Source organism: Larimichthys crocea, chromosome X (genome assembly GCF_000972845.2).
Source record: "Larimichthys crocea isolate SSNF chromosome X, L_crocea_2.0, whole genome shotgun sequence".
Lineage (NCBI taxonomy): Eukaryota > Metazoa > Chordata > Actinopteri > Sciaenidae > Larimichthys > Larimichthys crocea.
In genome coordinates, this window is record NC_040020.1 from 34,795,910 (window position 1) to 34,817,005 (window position 21,096).

The following is a 21,096-nucleotide window of genomic DNA, read 5'->3' on the forward strand; positions in this document are numbered from 1 at the left end:
TACAGTGTGAGAACTGACACATGTATTACTGTTTTAAAATAATGCGGTGCAATCACCTAACATGACAAAGTAGGGATGAAATTCTTAACACTGTTGTAGATTTTGGTACATGTTGACAGTCAGGCAGGTGTACTGTTTTTCCAGACTTGAGGCTAAGCTAAGCAGGTGCTAGCAGTAGCTTTTTAAATCTGCTGTAGCGATGTGAACGTGGGGTTGATCCTCTCATGTAACTCTTGGCAAAGAAGTGAAGCCCATTTCCAAAAATACCAAACTGTTCCTTTCAGAGCTGCTGAACGAGCTTTTCTTTTTTCAGTGTGTTGAAGGTCTGCATTGACTGAAAACTGTTACCACACAATACAATCAACACACACTCACTTATTGGTTCTAGACAAAGTGATGATGATGATGAACCAATGGAATTCAGCCTAAAGTAAATAAACATGATAATAAGCAGATCTCCATATGTACAGTACATAGACAAACATAATTATTGGGAAATGAATGGCAACTGAAAAAAATGACTATCTGACATAACTGTTATACTGTTATATCTGTAACAACAGTGAAAGATTAATCTGAAATATTAAAGTAAAACAAATGCAGCATTTGTTAAACTACACACACTATACAGAAGCTTTTTATTGGCACTACTATATGAAAGCTTTGTGGGACTTTGTGGGAGGTTGTACATGCAATATTTAAACCCTGGTGCACAGATGTGCTGTTTGACAGGCATACTTGTTGAGCTACAATGAAAACTGCTGCTGTATGTACAGATGCACTTACAGAATGTAAATACACTGAATGGCTTTACCTATAGCTGCAACCACAGACTCTACACGGCACACACCAAAGATACAGCTTTACTGATTTCACCAAGATGCAAACAGGATCTACTTTATGTCATGCATAGGTGGGAAGATTAGAAACACGTGATTACCCTTTCATCCATGGCTCTGTTCTCAGCTAACATTCTCAAAGGCTGCTGGTTGCAGTGGTGGGCGGAAACAGACGGTGTTAATTCCCCGTAGAGATCAACCCGTCAGTCTGACCTTCTTCCAAACCTCTTATGCATATATTAGCATTGTAAAACAGATTAAAGGGGAATGCTTCTGTTGTTTATGTAATTCATCAAAGTACTGTGGCCCATCTTTTATGTAACTAGCATGGCTCTCTCACTTTGAGGTAAGCATGTTTTCTAAATGGTAAGCAGCATCCTTAGCGTCCCATAGACTGCCTTCACGATGAATCATCCATCCATGTTCTGTCTGTACAGTCTGTATGGGACAGACAGCTTTAGCTGGACGTTGTCATGTGAAAAGCATATATTCATCAGTTTATTGATACTATATGTATTCATGAACACAGTGCCTCTGTTTTTATTCATCGCAGCTGTCAATAGAAATCAGTCCTTTCATGGCAGAGTTCCCTGCCCAGGCATCGCTGCTGAAATGATGTTACCAGACAGTGAGCAACTAAATCCTGTTGAGTGAGAAATATGATGCATGAAATGAAGTTTTGATCATGTAACAGACTTCATGACAACCTAAAGTTATAATAGAACAGTGAACTAAATCTTTAGTAGTCAGTCCCTCTGTTGTGCCTGTTGAAATGAATAAAATGTAAATGTCTGATCATATAAAATATATTTTGTGCTGAGTGAGTATAACTTCACTTCTTCAGAAAGTGAATTTGAAGTCTTTACTCTGCCAGGTAAGATGGAAATATTCAACACGTCAACACTTTTTTTTTCATTAAATATATTTTCTATGAAGCTTTTCTCATGAAATTTAGATCAGGTTTTGGTACTAACTTAATAATACTACACAGATAAAGAAATCACAGCATTCCAATCTATTCAAAAAAAGTCATAAAGTGACTCATCTGCATTTTCCATTGAGAAGTTAGAGTTCTAGATGACTTGTTATTATCGTCAATTTTCATCATCAGTTTTTCATCATGATTTAATATAACCCAATAATATTTCAACTGCTAGTGCCTAATTCAGCATAATTTTGTATTAAAATATGAATGAATGTAGACTACAGAACTATTGGATTAGGTGTTTAGCACATGTACCTCACTGACATCATGACAACATTATTAGGTAATAACATTCTAAACTACGACTGTGTTGGATATGACCTGCTAAATATCAGCATATCAGCAATGTGATTGTGAACATGTTAGCATGCTGTCATCTGCATAAGGCTTGAAGCACAGTGTTTGATATTACTGATCAACAATGAACAATGCACTGTCCTTTTTTCATTCCTGTGTAGACTTTATGTGTTTGTTAAAAACCTGTGAACGTGCAGGCACAAAACCCCAACTTTTCATGAGACTTGTCCTATTACTCCATGACAACTGACCAACATTCATAAGTTGTGCAGTACCAAGAATTATTAATTTATTACTTAAAAGCTGAGCAATAACAGTTCTTGGCTTCAAATAATAATGTTATACCACTATATGTTATTGGAGCTCATTTAAATGATGTGAGATAAGTAATATTACAGAGAACTTAGTTCACTGGCATGTAGACTTTTAAAGCAAATCTCATAAATCTAGAATGCATGCAGATCCATCCATTGCTGGTGTTGGTAGTGATAACTTGGTCCCATGCCTCAGGATACATTATCCTGCAGCCTTTAGACAAAAGCACAAAAATCCAATGCAGTGATGAGACGATTCAACCAAAACAGTTAATGATCAAGTGGAGCAGGTTCTCTCTATGTTTGGCTCCACTCATTGGCCTGTCTTCCAGATCCTGCCTCACCGTGCTTCATTAGATGGAAGTCATTACTACGGTGATGAGTGGAGCCTTGTTTCCACCAGACCTTGTGCCTAGCATTTCAGGAGCTGCACTTTTGTCTCATCACCTCAGAGACTCCCTTTCCTCTCTGCTCCCAGTGCTCTCAGACTGCTTTTAGAGCTGTTTGGCTTCTAACATGACTTTTACTCAGAAGTGACTTCCATCTAGCCACTCTGCCGTACAGGCCAGAGAGCCTGAGAGGGCCTCTTATCACTGCAGAGGAGCGCTCATGCTGTTAGAGTGCCCACTAGCTTCTTAGTCACCTCACTGATGATGGCACATCGACAAACTTTTTTTTGTACTTGTGCCATTTGCTAGGCATCAAGCTCCTGTGGCAATTACATCAGATCAGGTTGGAACCCTGGATTCCAATAACATGCAGGTTGCTTTTTTCCCAGAAACTGGTGAAAGAACTGTTTTTGAAGATTCACCAGGTGAAACGGGGTGAATCAAAGCACAGGGCTCAAAGAGCAGTCAAGTGCACCATACCATATGTGCCCACGGCATACTGGCACATTTTTGGTATGTGGTGCACAGTGCACCCATAGTACATACACCTAGATTTGGGGTGGTAGACACCATTAACATACATTTAAAAACACATTTACACTGTCACTTTGATAAGAAAATAGATTGTCATGACTAACCACTAAATTTCACAGGCCATGGCTGCGACACACCACCACCAGGTTAATAAAGTGCGGGGGCCTTCTGACACACTCCTGGTCAGATAAGAAGCTGTGTGGAGAAGCAGTGTCAGAGCCGTGATGTCACAGAGCCGTGCCCAGTGTGAATTGGGAATTAAGGGGTTAGATTGTCATTCATTGCGTGTTGCAATGCTGTGGTACACAGGGCAGGGCTGGCTCTATTGATCCTTTATGACAGGCCCTGGACAGGAAGCACAGACTGACGGTCACCACATAAGCCTGTAATATTACACTGAAATGTTCTAAAGTTGCTGTGAAATAGCTAGAACAAAACGCTTGTTACACACGACACATTAAAACCAACAATGTCACATGAAGCCAAGAAACATAAGAAGACAAGCCATTTTCTTGTGATGGTCTCTCTACTCGCTGTGAGTAGAAATTTTACTAAGTAATTATCTTCCTTCAGCAGTTATATTGCTCGGGTACAGAATTGAACATTTCGTGGGGACTTCATACTCTAATACCTTCATCCGAAATGTCTGTTTCTGGGCCACTCCAGAAGATATGTGTGTGACCTGTATGCCCACATTGTCTCAATGTGATGAAGAAATGAAAAAGGTTTTTACAATTATATTATGTGAATCTGTGGATGTCAACTCCACACATGTGGAGGTGTTTTTATGTTAAATTTAACCATACACAATGAGACATGTTGATGCATTGACAGACTTGATCTGGGAAACATCTTTTGAATAAAAAAAATTGCCCTGTACAACAAACAACCTCCTAATATGGAATATTCAGTCGCACATGCATGTGTGTCCATGAGAGAAGATAACGGGTCAGATGAATGTACAGTATATGCACTCAAACATATGTTGATGTGCTTCATGTTTTTGTATCCTTGTATTGAAGTCCAAAAGAGCAGAGCAGAGCAGAAAGGAGGAATGAGACAGCGGACCACTGGCAGACAGGTGTAGGTCAAACTTCTGCACACACAGAAAAACAGTAGAGCTGTAAGACTCACACTGCTCTCATGAAATCTAAATCTAATGTAATGTTTCCAATGAAAGCTAAACCTCAGACAGTCAGGCAAACACAGTTCACAGTTCTGCTGACAGATATCATCACGCTAGCTTGTAAGGTGTTTAAAGCTAACAAATGAGAACCTTGGAAAAGATTCTTCTGTCTGCACTTGACAGCCACATATATGATATGATGGTGGGTGTCATTACAAATGGCTGATTAGAGCACCCAGGCTTCATTCAGCCCGCCTCAGCTCCACCGACGCTCCACCTCACCATTTTTGCCCAGTTAGGTGGAAGGCAGGACAGCGAGAGCCACCACACTGAGCTCCTCAGACACCTGTGGGTGACATCACGGAGACTACATCCAGGTCTTATACAGTCTGTGCGTGAAACACATGGAAAAAGACACATCATTGTTCTTGTACTGCCATGCAGAGCTAGATAGTCTTATAGTAGTATTATAAGAATATTAACAAATATTCAGGTTGCAGGTAATTATACATCCAGTAACTGGTACTCATCATGTGAAGGAAGAAGCTTTAATTATTTATTATTTATCGTTCTAACATTCCAAGATTTTTACTAATGCTACAGTTCAACTCTTGAATGAGATTGTTGCTGTTATTGATACATAATAATCATCTTTGTTGGTTAGAGGCTTGTGAAATGTAGGTAGTGTGAGTCAGTTCACTTAAATAGAAGACAGTAAAGAAATGGCCTGACCCTGTGCCAGTCCAGCTGCAGTTATCAGCTCAGTGACCAGAAGTTTAAAGCTGATGAGGGCTGCCAACTTCCTGTGCACTCCATGTGACACGTTCTGCTCACATTACTTGCAGTAATGATGATTTATATAGCACCTTTCAAGAAACCCAGGGACGCTTTGGATGCATTACATATACAAACTATTCATTTAAATATTCTATAATTCTTCTGTAAGACTTTTTTGGAGGCTGCGCTGTGTTATTCATTGGAGGAGCAGCGTGTTGCAGCGCTGTGTTTTGCAGGATTTGGGAGTAAGCTTTGTCTGTCATGTCAGTGTTGGTGAAACTGTGCTGCCTGCCTGTTGTGCTGTATTTATGGGATTCCAGCTGAAGAAAGGAGGCCATGTGTAATGCTGCTGCTATGTTTAGAGCCAGGCCAGACAGCTCTGGACAGAGACTGCAAAGGAGGACGGGCTGGCCTGCTGGCCGGCCACTGAGCTCCCAGTGGGATTTCCTGATTGGCCGGTTGCTTGGCTTTATGGCTAGCTGAATGTCTCGATTGCTGGCTCGTTGTTTGGTTTGTTGGCTGTTGATGTGACTTGATGGCCCATTAAGTGTTTTCTTAGCCAGTTGACTGACTCATAAACAGGCTGATTGGCAACCTGGCTCACTGGCTAGCTCAGTTGGCCAGCTCATTGACTGGTTAGCTGACCGGTTGGCCTGTCGGCTGGCCGATGGCAGTCTGAGCCCTTTGTGACATCGCTGGCAAGCAGCCTGACCCGCAGTGTGTCATGCTCCGAATGAGGTCAGCGCTGCTCAGCCGCTCGAGTGAGCACGAGACTGTGACATCACAGCTCCTACAGCACCCTGAGGGGATTATGTCTCTCTCTCTCTGTCATCAGAACTGGGTCAGGTGCCAAGTGTTCATGTTACACAATGCTGAGTGATGCAGCTGATTGATGATTTGTGATGTCCTGTTTTCTTTAAGTCCACAGCAATCAATCAATCAGACTGTCTCTGTATATCACTACACACACACACACACACACACACACGTTTTAAAGAAAAACACAATCTGAGGAAATGCTGTCTCATCATTTTGCGGTGAGGATCAGCGGGTATCATGGCAGCTTTTTCACTGAAAATTTTGAATTATGGGAAAACAAAAGTGGCACATCTCATTTGATCCACGGTTAATAAAAATGTTGGTTAGTGTCACACACATGTTTGTCAGTCTGTGGAAAGGTTTCTATAGTCACCTCTATTTCCTGTTGAAGCAGCATGAAGGGAGAAAACTTAGCCCAGTGAGAGATTGTTCTAAAGTGTAAACCAGTGTCAGTGACATGAGTTAAGGACTGTGACTTCAGTGACTGGGATGACCTGTCTTCTGTCCTGTTTTCTGTTGCTGCCAGCTCGATAAGGCGAGCATGTATCCGACCCTGTGTCCGTGTTTGTAATGTGGTCACAGCCCTGCGTCTGCGTCACCTTAACACACGAGTGTGAACACAGACCTCTTTTTAGGAATGACCCAGTGATCTGTGGGTCAGCCAGGAAGCTTCTGTGTTGTTCAGTAAAGCCTATAATACAGACAGACAGACGCAGACAGCCTAATCACTGTGGCTGTTCCATCCTGTGTGGAAACTCACACTGACTCCAAATAATTGAGTCGTTTAATTTGTGGTTTGTTTTTAATGTCAGTGAAATTTATTTATGTTTGAAGGCTGGCAATATTCTATATTTGTGTTATTGTCAAGAAATCCCATGAAAAGACTAAAACCAACAATATTTGTCTCAGTACTTTCTGACATCCCGTCTATGTCTCTGCCTAATAGATCCTACTTTCCGACTATCTTTATTGTTTATTTATTTATTGTTTTTGACAGAAAGATGATGTATTCTGAACTGACTTTAATAAACTACGCTGTGTGCGTCCATTGTAAAGAAGGAACATGTCACCCAGTGCAACACTGTGACTCACTGGTTTTTGGACAACAGTGCAGCTCTATGGCACAGAGGAAGATGATCTATCAGACTGTGATACACATGTAGTAGGACTGATTCATTATGGGGTTTGAATAACCCCAGACTAAATCCTATGACTTGAACCTCTCTGGGGTTTGTAGAAAACAATTTGTCAAGCATGTACAACACAAAGAAAAATACTTTAACCTGCATGTTGAGCAAACCATGCAGAGTGATGTTCAACCTTGATCTCCATCAAACATTTAGTCTATAAAATGTCAGAAAACAATGTGTCCAATGTCCAGAATGTCCATCTTTTGATCATCTAATAGACTAGTCCACTACACTTAGCTAACACCTGATGAGATCTTGTGGACACTTGGCTGTATGCAGTCTGTGAATGGATCGAGCCATTCACTGTAGCAGAGTATCAGTGGCATGTGTTTGAAGCCCTCCACTACAATATTTTATTGCTCACATTAATATTTACAGTGTCCCACATGGATTATAACCAACATCACTCAGTGTTGTTTAGAAGCCGTGAGTCTCCAGATTTAAAGCAGAGACACAGTAAGGACACAAATCAGGAGAGAAAAAATCTGTTCAGTTTGGCTCCGGGTGGCTGTTTAATGTCTTCTTCATCTTTCTGTCAGCAGGATGTCTATGGACTGAAATATGTGCCACCAGAAACTGAATTTGAATCATTTATATTTGAATTGCTTAAGTTGAATAATTGCATTAAAAAACTGAATTTGAATCACATAATTGTATTTGTATTGTTCAGTTTAAATCATTGCATTGAAAAACTGACTCTGAATTGTAATTTGAAATTGAATTTGTTTGGAACTGAACATTCAGTTCTCACTATTCAAATTCAATTTTCTGTGACAAACATCCGGGTACTTGAGGCAGAGCAATTGAGCACAGGACGTCTCTTCAGCCAATCAGCGCCTGTGTGTGTGTATGTGTGTGTGTGCCGGTGTCTAGGGCAGTTACCATTGCCATGCCACGGCAACTGCTGCTGTTATGGGCATTTGTTTTTATTTTGTATTTTATGAAACAGTCGTCAGGATTGTATTAGACTTGCTGGCAGTAACATTTCCATTACATGATTTCTGCATTAATTTGAAAATGTAGTTGACACAGACAAGTCTTGATTTAATATTGGTGTTGATGTTTACTCATAACTATGACAGTAATAGAGAATTTTGACTCCAAATCCTAAAAGCATGTTCATTCATTCACATTACTTCAGTGTTCTCTTCTCGTCCTAGACTCAGTCTTGTTGCCAAAGTCAGCAGTGGCTGTCACTGCAGTAATGCTGTAGACTCTGTAGATTTTTTTATTGGTGATGGATGAAATTCATGTTCATGTTCATGTTCATGTTCATGTTCATGTTCATGGCCATGCTGGTGGTTTTTATATTTCTTTGATTGCTTTAGTTGAAGTTGTGGAATATCCTATACAGTTGTATTTTCTGTTTATATCCATGCTAGTGGTTTGGCTCCAGCGATGGGCGCTCGATCCAGAATGAAATACTCAATACATAATACTGATACTAAAACTATTGGATGTATTACCACTGAGTTCTGTGCAGTCATTCGTGGTCCTCAGAGGATCAATTCCACTCACTTTGGTAATTCTCTAACACTTTGAGGTTGACATTTATGGTTTTGTATGAAACTTCTTGACAAATACTGGATGGATTTGATACAGATACACATTCCCCTCAGGATAATTGTCTTTTCATCTTCAAGTCAGCAAACGCTTATTATTTTAATCATTGATTAATCTGTTAATTATTTGAACAAAAAACTGAAACATTCCAATCCAATCATCCTTTTTCAGGATGTTAACATCACCTTATTAACATTCAGTGTGAGCATTTAGCATGCTGTGCCAAAGTATCAGTAACAAAAATCACATTATCTGTCATTAATATCACTTTACATGTTTCTTTAAAGGTTTGCTAAAATTGAGATCAGCGCATCAAAGCCCATCATTCCATTCAGAGAAACAGTGGTACGTCCTCCAAAAGTTGACATGGTGAATGAAGACCTGGGCAGGCAGCAGAAAATAGCCATCATTCACCAGGTGAGCCGGCCACGGGCACTGAACTGCTTCTCTGCAAGCGTTTTGTGTCACCTGTGTCTTTTACAGTTTGTCTGTATTAAAGTAATTTGTTTTCATTGATTTGGAGAGTTGGGCAGTGGAGCAAGGGGAAAATATAGACTACTGATAGATTTACTGACAATGTGTGTGTGTTTAAAGGTGAAAGAAGACGCCTCTCAGGGCCGTTCATCTGACACCCTGCATGTAGACTCTAATGGTCTGGTCACCCTCACCACTCCCAACAGACTGGCCATGGTGAGCGTCCGGGCGATCCCCTTGCCACAGGGTAAGACCTGGACACACATCAAGCAAGCTAAAGGTCACACCAGTCTGCCCTGTCACCATACAGAGAGAGAGAGGCAGTACACTCTGTTTACATGTCATGACATTAACGTGATTCAACAGAAACACATCTTTCCAGTGCAACGTTCAACTTTTCTAAGCATACTCTGTGTCCATGTATAAAGTCTTGTGTCCAACAAGCATGGACTGTGTTGATTTAAAGCAGAAGCGGATCTTAAAGAAAGAAAAGAGATAGATCAGTAGAAAGAGACACGGAACTACTTTTCTACACACTAACAGGTTTAGTCCACTGTCATATGAAAAAGTGTCATGTCCTGTGCTTTCTTCTCTAACTGCACGTTAATGTGCTGAAGCACTGTGAATAAAAAACAAACTGGTTGAGTAGAAAAGAATTGTTTGGATAGAAAAGCATCTCGCTGTGAGACCGCATGAAGGACTACTTCACGGATGTCATTTGTAACAAACACTGTTAATTTTGATTCTCCTGCAGAAGTGACCAATCTGTTGGAGAGTAGCACTGAGCTGATCCGCACTCTGGATCAGTTGAACATATCCCTGAGGGAGGGGAAAAGTCTAGAAGTCAGCCTCAGGACCCTGGAGGCCATCGCTGGATTCAAGGCCCAGCTGGAGAGCCTACTGCAGGGGAGGAAGTGGAGGAACGCTGTGGAGCGTATCTGGTCCTTTGGGCCTCGCAGGTCTGGTTCATGTGGACTGTCAGTCCTTCAGAATAGATTCATAGTGGTGACTGTAGCGATACTGACATGGTTCACATGGAACATTGTATTGATAACAGATAGACTGACCTTTGTCTAGAGGAACCAGACCTTTATTTGATACAGGCCATTATTTCTGATCCAGTCACTGTTATTCACCATGTTCCCATTCTTGTTTTCAGGTATGGTCCCAACATTCTCCTGAACAGTGTGGAGGGCTACCAGCGGCCCTCAGTGTGGCAGTGTCTGGTCAGAGGAGACAAAGCTGGCGAGGATGAAACTCAAGCCGCTGTCATACGAGACTTTGATAACAGCATCATAAGCGGCTTCCAGCTAGCAACTCTGTCAGGGCCCATGTGTGAGGAGCCCCTGATGGGAGTTTGCTTTTCAGTGGAGAGGTGGGACATCCAGTCTTCAGCCTTACCACAACATCAGGACTCCTTGGAGGAAGACTCCTTGTCCCATGATGCTTCAGCAGACAGTAAAGTGGAAGAAAGCGCTAAGACATCTGAACAGACTGATGGTACGGCAACAGGGCCAAGCCAGGCCAGGCGCAGGCCAGAGGCTGCCTCCTCAGACTGCTACGGGCCGGTCTCTGGCCAGCTGATCGCTGCCATGAAGGAGGCCTGTCGCCATGCCTTCCAGGCTCAGCCCCAGAGACTCATGGCTGCCATGTATACCTGTGAGATCATGGCCACTGCTGAGGTGCTGGGTAAGAGAGCGCGAAGCAAACTTCTGCCACACAAACATATGGCTTCTTTGGCTTTTTCACTGTAATACAGAGGAATGTATTGGGAGATAGCATGGCATTTACACAATTTAACATAAACATGTCTTTCCAGTGCAATGGTTACTCTGAATCATCCTCAGAAATCCCCAAAATGGATATCTGGACACAACAATCCCTGTCTGCACGGCCACGTACTGACTTCAACTGAATAAGCTGGCAGGGTTCAGTATATATGGGACTGGTCACTTTTGGGGATATTTTTTATATACTGTATTTCCTGGAGACTTACCTGAACCATGACCGCTACTTGCCTAGCCATACCTTGAACTTAACCACAACCACTGACCCAGAAGTCAATCAACTAGGCAAGCTGTCCTCAGTTAATTTTAGTCTAAGACGTGTGCCCGAAGGTAGCCTAAGTCAAACACACACACTACGCTCTCAGGCTGGTAATTTCAAGCATGAGAACAACAGGCCAGGCTGCACAGCTTAGTGTGGAATCATGTTCCACAGCGCTGTCTACACTGTTGTCCTCTGAAAGTCATTAAGGTGAAAATGAGGCTTGAAATGCCACGTAACATGCCCGTGAACAATATCTGCAGGTCTGTTAGCTGCAGCAGCTCGTTACACAAACAGTCCCTTCGTCAACCAAATGAGAACAGGCCAATTAACTGACTGATTTTTGGTTCCACAAGGCTGTTTGAGAAGCACCAATACCTCTGCTGATGATGCTAACCTGTGTCTAGTTACATGAACTTCTTTACTGGTCTGTATAGATTTCTTCCATTAGTTTAAGTATGTGTATTCATGTGTATGGCTTATTTCTGAATAATTTACATATGTATGTACTTTTCTATTTATGTATTAACATGTATGTATTTATTTCCCCAATCTTATTCTGAGTTTATGTTTCACTCAGTGTGTTCAGGGTTCAGTCTGCACTTATACATATAAATATTCACACCTCTGAAATAATTTCTTGAAACAGTCTTTTTAGGGAATCTGGTGATATGTTCTGCCGTGTAGATCGATGCGTCCTAACCCCGTGTTTGTCCCTGTACCAGGCCGAGTGTACGGTGTACTGGGAAAACGAGAGGGCCGTGTCCTCCATGAAGAGATGAAGGAAGGCACAGACATGTTCATCATCAAGGCTGTTCTGCCCGTGGCTGAGAGCTTCGGATTTGCCGACGAGATCCGCAAGAGGACCAGTGGGTTAGCCAGTCCACAGCTGGTCTTCAGCCACTGGGAGGTGATGATCTTTGTTTTTCGTTAATATATACTCATTTTAATTTGATGCCTGCAACATGTTCCAATAACAGTACACAACTTCAGTTTACACATTCTGTGAGGCAGCAAATTGCAGAAAAAGTAATACTTTGCAATGCCTTTGTATACATACGCACACAGGGACTGAGCTCGTTATGCAGGGCTGCGGTCTGGTTAATGAGATGGTTCCCTCGAGGGAGCTGGGATCAAAGCGGCGATAGACAACATGTGTTAGACCGTTAGAGCCGCCGCTTGGCTGGGTCGAGTCGCGCGTCCTCTTGCAGGACATATGGACTGTCTGTTGAGGTAATGGGTGAGGCTGTCTGTAAAGAGAGAGGCGATTCTCCACTGTTGTACAGCCACGTGTCAGAATATTATCACTGTGATTGAATCTTAAATAAGTCACAGTGTTCATTTTAAATCCTGCTTCTGTTTTCTTATAAAGAGCCTCGCTGATGCAGCACTGATGACGGTGGTGAAGTAAGAAAAACACCATGACAGGATCACCATGCCACCTCATGGCTTTGGTTACTGTAGAACCTACAATCCACGCTGTTCTATTGTTAAACATGTATTAGTGTAAATTACAGGCAGCATGTTTATTTTCATACGCACTAATAACCCCACCAAACCACCTTAATTCATATTTATTGTTCACATTAACTTCCCATTTCCCAGTAACCCACCTTCAGAAAAAGAATCCCTGTCAACCCAGAGCAGACATTCATTCAATTGCGTTGTATTTATATAGCACCATATCAGAACAAAAGTTATCTCATGACACTTTCCATGCAGAGCAGGTTTAGACCGTACTCTTTATAATATTATTAACAGAGACCAACACTTCCACCATGAGCAAACATTGGTGAGGAAAAACTTGGGCAGACCCGAGCTCATTAAATTTTGCTAATTAAAATTGAAACTATTTTATTAGATTTTATTTTATGGTCGATTTAGTTCAATTCAGTTTTATTCATATAATGTAAAACAGAAGTTATCTGATGACACGTGTGTGTGTGTGTGTGTGTGTGTGTGTGTGTGTGTGTGTGTGTGTGTGTGTGTGTGTGTGTGTGTGTGTGTGTGTGTGTGTGCGCGCATTTTTTTGGCCAAGTACAGTAGCAAGTGTTTCCATTTTCCAGGTTGTTAATATATGTTAACAGTCAAATGTTTGAACACACGTTGTCATTCAGTAGTTTCTCTCTGTTTTCATTAGTTAGCTTTCCTTTCCACAATCAACAGTCATGACCTAGTAAAGGTCTCACTGAGGAAATGACATGATGACATGATGCCAACTGTACCTGTAGATCAGAACAAATTAGAAAAGAGTATTTGTCTTTGTCTTAGTACTGTACAACCATTGCAGCTATTAGTGTGGGGAGGTGCTGCCTGACGTGCAAACGTTGTAGATGTAACAGTCAACCAGGGTTGTGCATTAACAAAAGTACATCCACACTAAACATACTACATTTGAAAATGCATCTTGTTCTCTGTTTGTTTACCCTCATCTATAATGCGTCTGTTTTTGTCACCTGATGACACCTGAGCTGCTCGAGAACACTCTCCAGCTGACTGCACGTTTTACGGTGAACAAGACAAACGGAGCTTTTGGAAAACAGTGCTGTGATCCTGGTTGGAGGCGGTGTGGCAGTTTTTCATATTAAATGTGGCTGTAATAGTAATAATAGCAATAGTATCATGTATCAAACATCACTTTTAAACCACTCGAAATGTTTAAAGAGTCTGTAAAGCGCCCTTGCACATGTACCGCGACCTTCATGTCATTTTAACCATCTCACAACACCTTGCAGCACCCCACCACCCCACCCCAAGCCCATTCCACATTGTCTTGCAGCCATTGTCTTTGCCTCATTAAAAGTTGTCTGTCTGATTTCATTTATGTGCAGACGCTTCCTCACAAAGAGTTCGTCCTGAACCCCCCACAGTCCTTCAGCCCTCTCAGCTTCACGACTCGCCTGCTGTTTAGTGCTGATGTCAACATTTCTACTGACAGCGATTTGATATGGCCAGGATATTGGATTAACATATGAATGAGCGCAGAGGCAGAGGGAGCAGACTTGGAGCGCTGTATTGTTGTGTAACTGGAGGGTTAGTGGCTCCTGTTGGGACGTTTACATTAGATTTCCATCAGAATGGAGCTTTTGTTCAGCTGCAGACTGGAGAATTGTGTGAATAGGTCTTGTATTGATCAGCCAAAGCATCTGGTTGTTTTTTTGTTGGCATGCTAATACATAGACCCAAGCGATATCTCAGAATGGCTGATATTTTTGCCTGATTTAAGCTTATCTAAAAAGAGGGCAGTTGTAGACATCATCGATTGTGGAGTAAGTAGTCACTTAAAATTGATTTTCTAAATGTTCATCATCCCATATCAAAAGTCATGTGTTATAATGTGTAATGATATGTTACCCTATGTGTCATCTAACTTTATTCTGCCACTTTATATTTTCTGTTGACGAGATAAGGCGTTTGCGCCCATAAAAAGCAAAGAGTGGGCTGCCGGCCTACTTTAACAGCCTTGTGTGAGTACAGACTGTTGGTAAAGTCTGTAAATTATTTGAATTATTTCCATTGCCCCACACTGATGCAAAAATACATTTGTGATTATCTTATTTTAAACTTCTATCACTTCTGTGTTTTTGAACCTGGACCTCATGGTTTCATGGTAAAATGGTAAATGGACTGACTGTACTTAGAGCGCCTTTCTAGTCTTCCGACATATTCACACACTGATGGCACAGCCTTCAGGAGCAATTTGGGGTTCAGTATCTTGCCCAAGGACACATGCGGACTGGAGGAGCCGGGGATCGAACCACCAATCATCTGAGAGAGGAGAAAAGTTATTGCGCGCTATGTGCGCGCCGAAAATTTTTTCAGAGCACCAATTAAAGCTTTGTCAATCAATTGATTAATCTAAGACGATGACGCCTCCATACACCTTCAGCTGCTTTACCAGCTAAACAACACCAGTTAAATTGTGCTAAAATACAAATAAAAACAATTGCAGGTGCCATACATACCTGCACGGTTTATTAATTACATGGAACTTTTCTGCTGTTAGCTAAGTGTTACTACCAGCAGTGATGAATGCTTACTTTCTTGAAAAAGGCTCTAATGTCCATCCTTCACCCATGCGTTCGCGCTCTGCTCTTGCCGCTGTGAGGTTCGGCTCTGTGTCCTTCAGAGGTAAACACGCAAGCGGCAGTGAGCAGGGTCGCATGGAAAACATGGACTGGAATTTCAGTGATGTGGGCGTTCTCTATATGTGTCTAGTGACGCCACTGCCTTGTACCATGTACCGTTAAAGTGAAGAAAGGGCACATGTTGTGAATTTGGTCCAGTATTTAAGTTGAGTGCAGCCAGCAGCTGTGAAGCGGGCTACAACTTAATCCTTATGTCAAATTCCATCCATTAAAAAAATGCTTGTTTGCCACTGACAGTGTGAAGTTACCCTTTCAAGCAACACTGTGTAGAAATTTGTATTTTTGTAATTAGTGTTCCCAGTGTCAGAGTGTAATCCCACTATGGTAAATATGTTCAGCTGTACTCGAGTATTTGTTCTGACTACATTACTTATGATCAAAAACATTACTGTGCTAACAGCCAATCATCAACCAGGTCCCCAGCAGCAGACCCAGCAGCAGCTAATATCACTGACTAGTCCAACAGCAGTCAGCCCAGCTCGGCGTCTGTCTTTCAGCCTTTTATTTCACCAAGCTCTCACCAACCACTAAAAGTCAGTCCCACATTTACTCTTGTCCGGCAGCTTCTTGCTCGCTCACTCTCTTCTTTTCTCTTTTTAGCTTCCTCCATCAACGTCCTCTTCACTCTCTTCTCCTCTGCCATTATGTCTATAGAGGCTGCTGAGTCCAGTTACATTGTGTGCTTGCCCAGCTCCGGTTCTAGGATGACACCAGCTCCACATCCATCAGCATTCCTCTGCTTACCAGGCCTGATTAGGGTTGTTAACCCTAACCAGCTCTGCGCTCACAGCCCAGGCAGCCTAGCTAACAAATTGAGCTAATATAAGCTAACAGTAGTCGCAGTTGGCAGCATCACAAATATATATCATGTGTCAGTGTATATTTTGGCTGATTGTTAACTGGTGGCTGAAGGGTCGAAGCATCACTGATGAAATGCGATGTCCCTGGCTAACGTACGACTTCTGCTGCACTTCATTTCCCATCTCTCCCCTCAAACGATTTTTGGAATTACCCCAGCCTGAAGTACAACAGTGCTGTCTTTTATAACAGACAGAGGTTTTTTGGCCAAAATGACATCAATAAGACTTAGTCTTCCTTCAACTCTGCTCTTATCAAGCTCCAATTTAAGAATGAATTTCACGTGATGTTTGTGTTCCTGATGTCTCTTTCTGACATCAGTTGTTACATGCACTTCTTCTTTAACGTGTTGGTGCCAGCCATCTAACAACATTAGCCAAAAATGTGACTGTTGCAGGATGCCACACACCCCCACCCCCACTCACTGGATCCCATTGTGCTGCAGCATATGCTGCTCACATGTGGTGTGTGGTTGGTGTGTGTTGTCTCCTGTAATCCACTCATTGTTGGAGCTCGCTCTCTGCCATCTGTCCCAGTGTAACCACAGCCAGGTGCAGGACCGTGCTGCCTGCGCTGTGTCTGTAACTGTTCCTTGTGTGTGTGTGTGTGTGTGTGTGTGTGTGTGTGTGTGTGTCTCCACAGCTCCACGTTCTTCTGCCATGCCTTTTTACATTTTTTTTATTTTTACTTAATTTTATTTATATAGCGCCATATCATAACAAAAGTTATCTCATGACACTTTTCATACAGAGCAGGTCTAGACCGTACACTTTATAATATTGTCTTTGCAGTTTCTCCACTTTTCTAAATCGGTCCTTCTCTTTAGCCGTCACCAACTTGACAACCTTACCTGCGCTGATCTGGGTCACAAGGGGTTAAAGTTTTGTTCTTTCTTCTTATTTTGTGAGAACAGGCATAATGGGTGAGACAAGGCAAGACAGAATTGAATACATTGGGTGACAAGACAGGATTAGCAAGAACGAGCAAGGTACATACTGCAGGGGCAGAAGGGAGAGAGTAAAAGACTAGAGAGGACGCACCTAAGGGTTAGGAGGACGGCAAAGCATTGTGATGGGATTTCCATGAGTGTCTGTAAGCACAGAGGAGCAACAAGAGCAAAAACAAACTAATGAAGAAAGAAGGAAAAAAACATAAAAAAGGGAAATAACTCAATTGATATGAATGAATGAGAAATGGAGAAACAAGGCAATAATTACAAAGAGACAAGAATAAGGAAAAAGTTGAGTTTCCCTCTCAGTCATGGCTGCTTGTCTTGTGCTGTTAGAGATCTCTGCATATTGGCTCAATGATACTGAGGTCAGGAGACTGTGGTGGCCACTCCACAACCTTCACTTTGTTCTGTCACAGCCACTGAAGGGTTGACTTGGCCTTGTGTTTTGGATCACTGTCATGTTTAAAGTCCAAGTGTGTCCCATGTGCAGCTTCCAGCTGATGATCAAACTGTGCTTCAATACTTGCACATAATATGCTGCATTCATCTTGACATCAATACAGACTAAATTCCCAGAGCCGCTTGTAGCTCACAAACAGCCCAAACATCAGACATCCACCTCCGTGCTTCACAGCAGGGACAGTGTACTTTTTATCATTGGCCTTGATGACTCCTCTCCAAATATAGCGTTTATGGTTGTGACCATAAAGTTTAATTTTGGTCTCATCACTCCAAATGACTTTGTTCCAGAAGTTTTGAGGCTTGTGTAGATGCTTGTTTGGCACATTGTACGCAGCCTGTTTTTTGGCATCTCGACGACGCAGCCCATTTTTGTTAAAGTGTCTCTTTATTTAGCACATTCAAACAGTCACAACACTGTTTTGCAGAGAAGCCTGTATTTGAGCTGAAGTTACTCGTGGGTTTTTCTTTGCATTCCGACAGAATTTGCTGGCAGATGTGACTTAAATCTTTGTTTGTCTTATCAAACTGTGTCTTAGTATCAACAGAATCCCACATTTTCCACATCTTTATCAGTGTTTGAACTCTAATGATGAACATTTCCAAATCTTTGATATCTTTTTTGAAGTCTTTTTCTGGATTCATGAAGTTCAGCTACTCGCAGCCTTTGACCTTTTTTTTTTTTTTTTTTTTTTTTTTTTTTTTTTCTTTCCACGTGGCTCAGTGTCCAGAAAAAGTGCAGCCCTGCATGAAATGTGCAGGTGTGTTTTGTTGTTGTTGTTTTTTTACATTGACCCTATTTACTAATTACAAGTCACAGGTGTGGAAACATTCTTTTACTGGCCATATAAAAGAGCCTGTATGCGTCTCAACTAGTGTGTTTATTATCAGGCCAAACATTCACGAGTATGTAAACCTTTGATCACATTTATCATTATGAATTAAAAAGTCAGAATTGTGTGATAATAAATAGCTTCATCTGAACACTATTCTTAAATAAAAAGAAAAGTGTTCGTCATAAAATGGCCAATGTTTTATCAATCCTGTCAGTGCTATGTAGATTTCTAAGTATGATCATAGATATAAACATGAAAAGAAGCATAAGAGTGAACAACAGAACAGACATACAGTATATGAAAGAGTGGATGTGCATGGTGAGCCCTTGTGGAGTGGGTTCTGCTGTGACTGTGGGCTTTTGGGGGGTTTATATCAAGTCAAAATGGGATGTAACAGTTATAGATGTATCATGGCAGATTAGAGAGTCAATGAGCGGTGTTGTTGTGAACTGTGGTGGTCGTTCTGTTAACATGTTTATTGTTGTTTCCGGATGCGACAGAAAACTTGTGTTGTTCATTTCTTTGGCATGTGAATGTTGGTCATCGGTATTTAGTGCCTTAGAGTTCCCTTCCTTTGCTCTGAGTGAAAGTGTTCCTGGGGTTTGAAATGTTCCAGTTTACTGGTGATGGGTCACGATGATGTTTTAGCATGAGAGCCACTAGTTGGAAAGTTAAAGTGTTGGGTGGGAGTTTGAGTTGTTTTTTTGTGAAGTCCATCAGTTTCCCAGGTTGGCAGGTGGGTGCTCTGAGATGCAGGAGAATATCAGGCTGTTACACATGCTTCTGGTTTGAATGTCCAATATCGTTTTTTTCATTGTTTTGTTTTCTTTCATGAGTCCTTTTTTTTCTTTTTCTTTTTTTCTCTGACCATTCCAGCTTCCCAGTGTAGATTGAGGCTTGAGCTGACTTCTTATATTTGGTCATGGAGTGTAACCATTAAATCTAGTTTGTTACTTGTCAATTTATCATACTGATTTCTTTGATGTTTTTTTCCCCATTTGCTTTGGTTGATGTGTCCTGCAGGGGCAATGTTGTCTTATACCATCACCTATTATTACATTTCTATTCCTTTCCTCCTCTTTGTGTCCTAGGTCATCACCAGTGATCCATACTGGGTTCCCACCACTGAGGAAGAATATTTGCACTTTGGAGAGAAAGCCGACTCCGCCAACCAGGCCCTCAAATACATGAATGCTGTCCGCCGCCGCAAAGGCCTCTACGTGGAGGAGAAGATAGTGGAGCACGCAGAGAAACAGAGAACACTCAGCAAGAACAAGTAGAGAAGAACCAGCTCCTCTGGTCAGGCTGTGAGACTCTGCTGACACCTGAACAGCAGCACTGCAGAGCACCGTCAGTCACAGAGGGACAGACGTCGCCGGAATCAAAGATCTTCATCACAGCAGCAGCATAGTCTGTCACTGATGGCTTCTTTCTTATTTTCTTGCGCAACAAAATAAATTATTTGGGATTGTTGATTAGTTGGGATTCTCTGTTTTATAAATCATATTGTTTTATGTTCACACAGAGACAGCAGGGGCAGTAAATACTGACCAATCAAACTGCCCCATTCCATGCTGAATGACAGATAAATATTTTGGAACTTGGATTTGAACATTATTTGTCATTGCTTTGCAGATTTACTATTGTATGACATCACCTTCGTAATTAATATACATTACGATGCTTATTAGAATTTTAAATGACTGATATGTTTCCCATTAGCTTCAGGTTTTAAGACAATCGTGTTAAAATACATTTCTGTGACAAATCTGAGAATAAAGTTCAAAGTTAACATTGAGGGGAAGAAATGAAATCATTGTACAATAAGTCATGATGTTTGAGATGGTTGGTATCAAACTCCCAGTGCTGGTGCCTTCGCTGGAACAACACACACACACACAGACACACACACGCACACACTACATTTCTGACCAGCTGTGATGCATTGGTTTGATCTCTGCAATTTTTATTTTATGCGTCTATAATTGATATCATTTGGTGCTAATTATCGTGAGAACAAAGACACACTTGCATTTAATTCTAATGAAATGTTTGAACCTCCAGTCTTCAGTCAGTTATTACCTACACCTACATTCCTTTTATAACAATGTTTTCTTGTAATAGTACATATTTTTCTTATTACTTTTTCTCAGACTATAATTATTCATAACACAACAACCTTAATCAATAGACTTAATCAATCTATTTTGGCTTTTTCATGTGAAATTCTGAATTTATTCTAAAATTATTATAACTTTAGGTGCCCCTTCAGGTGAGAGGTTGTTAATATATATTTTTCAGACTTTATATGATTTCAAACCATGTCAATAAATCCTGCAGCAGTAGAACGTGTGTTGAAAGGTCAGGGGAGGTAAATGCTTCTCATAACCACTCTGTGCTTTTTCAGTGCTCCATTTCTGCACTAATGCAATCAAACACCATCACTGTGTGATATGTTCACGTGGCACGCTCTGGATGGTCCCAAACATA

At 41.4% G+C, this 21,096-nt stretch overlaps 1 protein-coding gene across 3 annotated transcripts in view; it reads left to right on the forward strand.

The window, feature by feature from the left end:
• efl1 (elongation factor like GTPase 1) overlaps positions 1-20,404 on the forward strand; it is an 88,204-nt gene extending 67,800 nt beyond the window's left edge. For all 3 annotated transcript variants that reach the window (XM_027282910.1, XM_027282909.1, XM_027282911.1), the window contains exons 18-23: positions 9,121-9,250; positions 9,428-9,554; positions 10,062-10,266; positions 10,467-10,996; positions 12,079-12,263; positions 19,698-20,404. In XM_027282910.1, coding sequence (XP_027138711.1) covers positions 9,121-9,250; positions 9,428-9,554; positions 10,062-10,266; positions 10,467-10,996; positions 12,079-12,263; positions 19,698-19,886 — 1,366 coding nt within the window. In that variant the 3' untranslated portion in view covers positions 19,887-20,404. The remainder of the gene's footprint in view (positions 1-9,120; positions 9,251-9,427; positions 9,555-10,061; positions 10,267-10,466; positions 10,997-12,078; positions 12,264-19,697) is intronic.
• Positions 20,405-21,096: the final 692 nt, after the last annotated feature.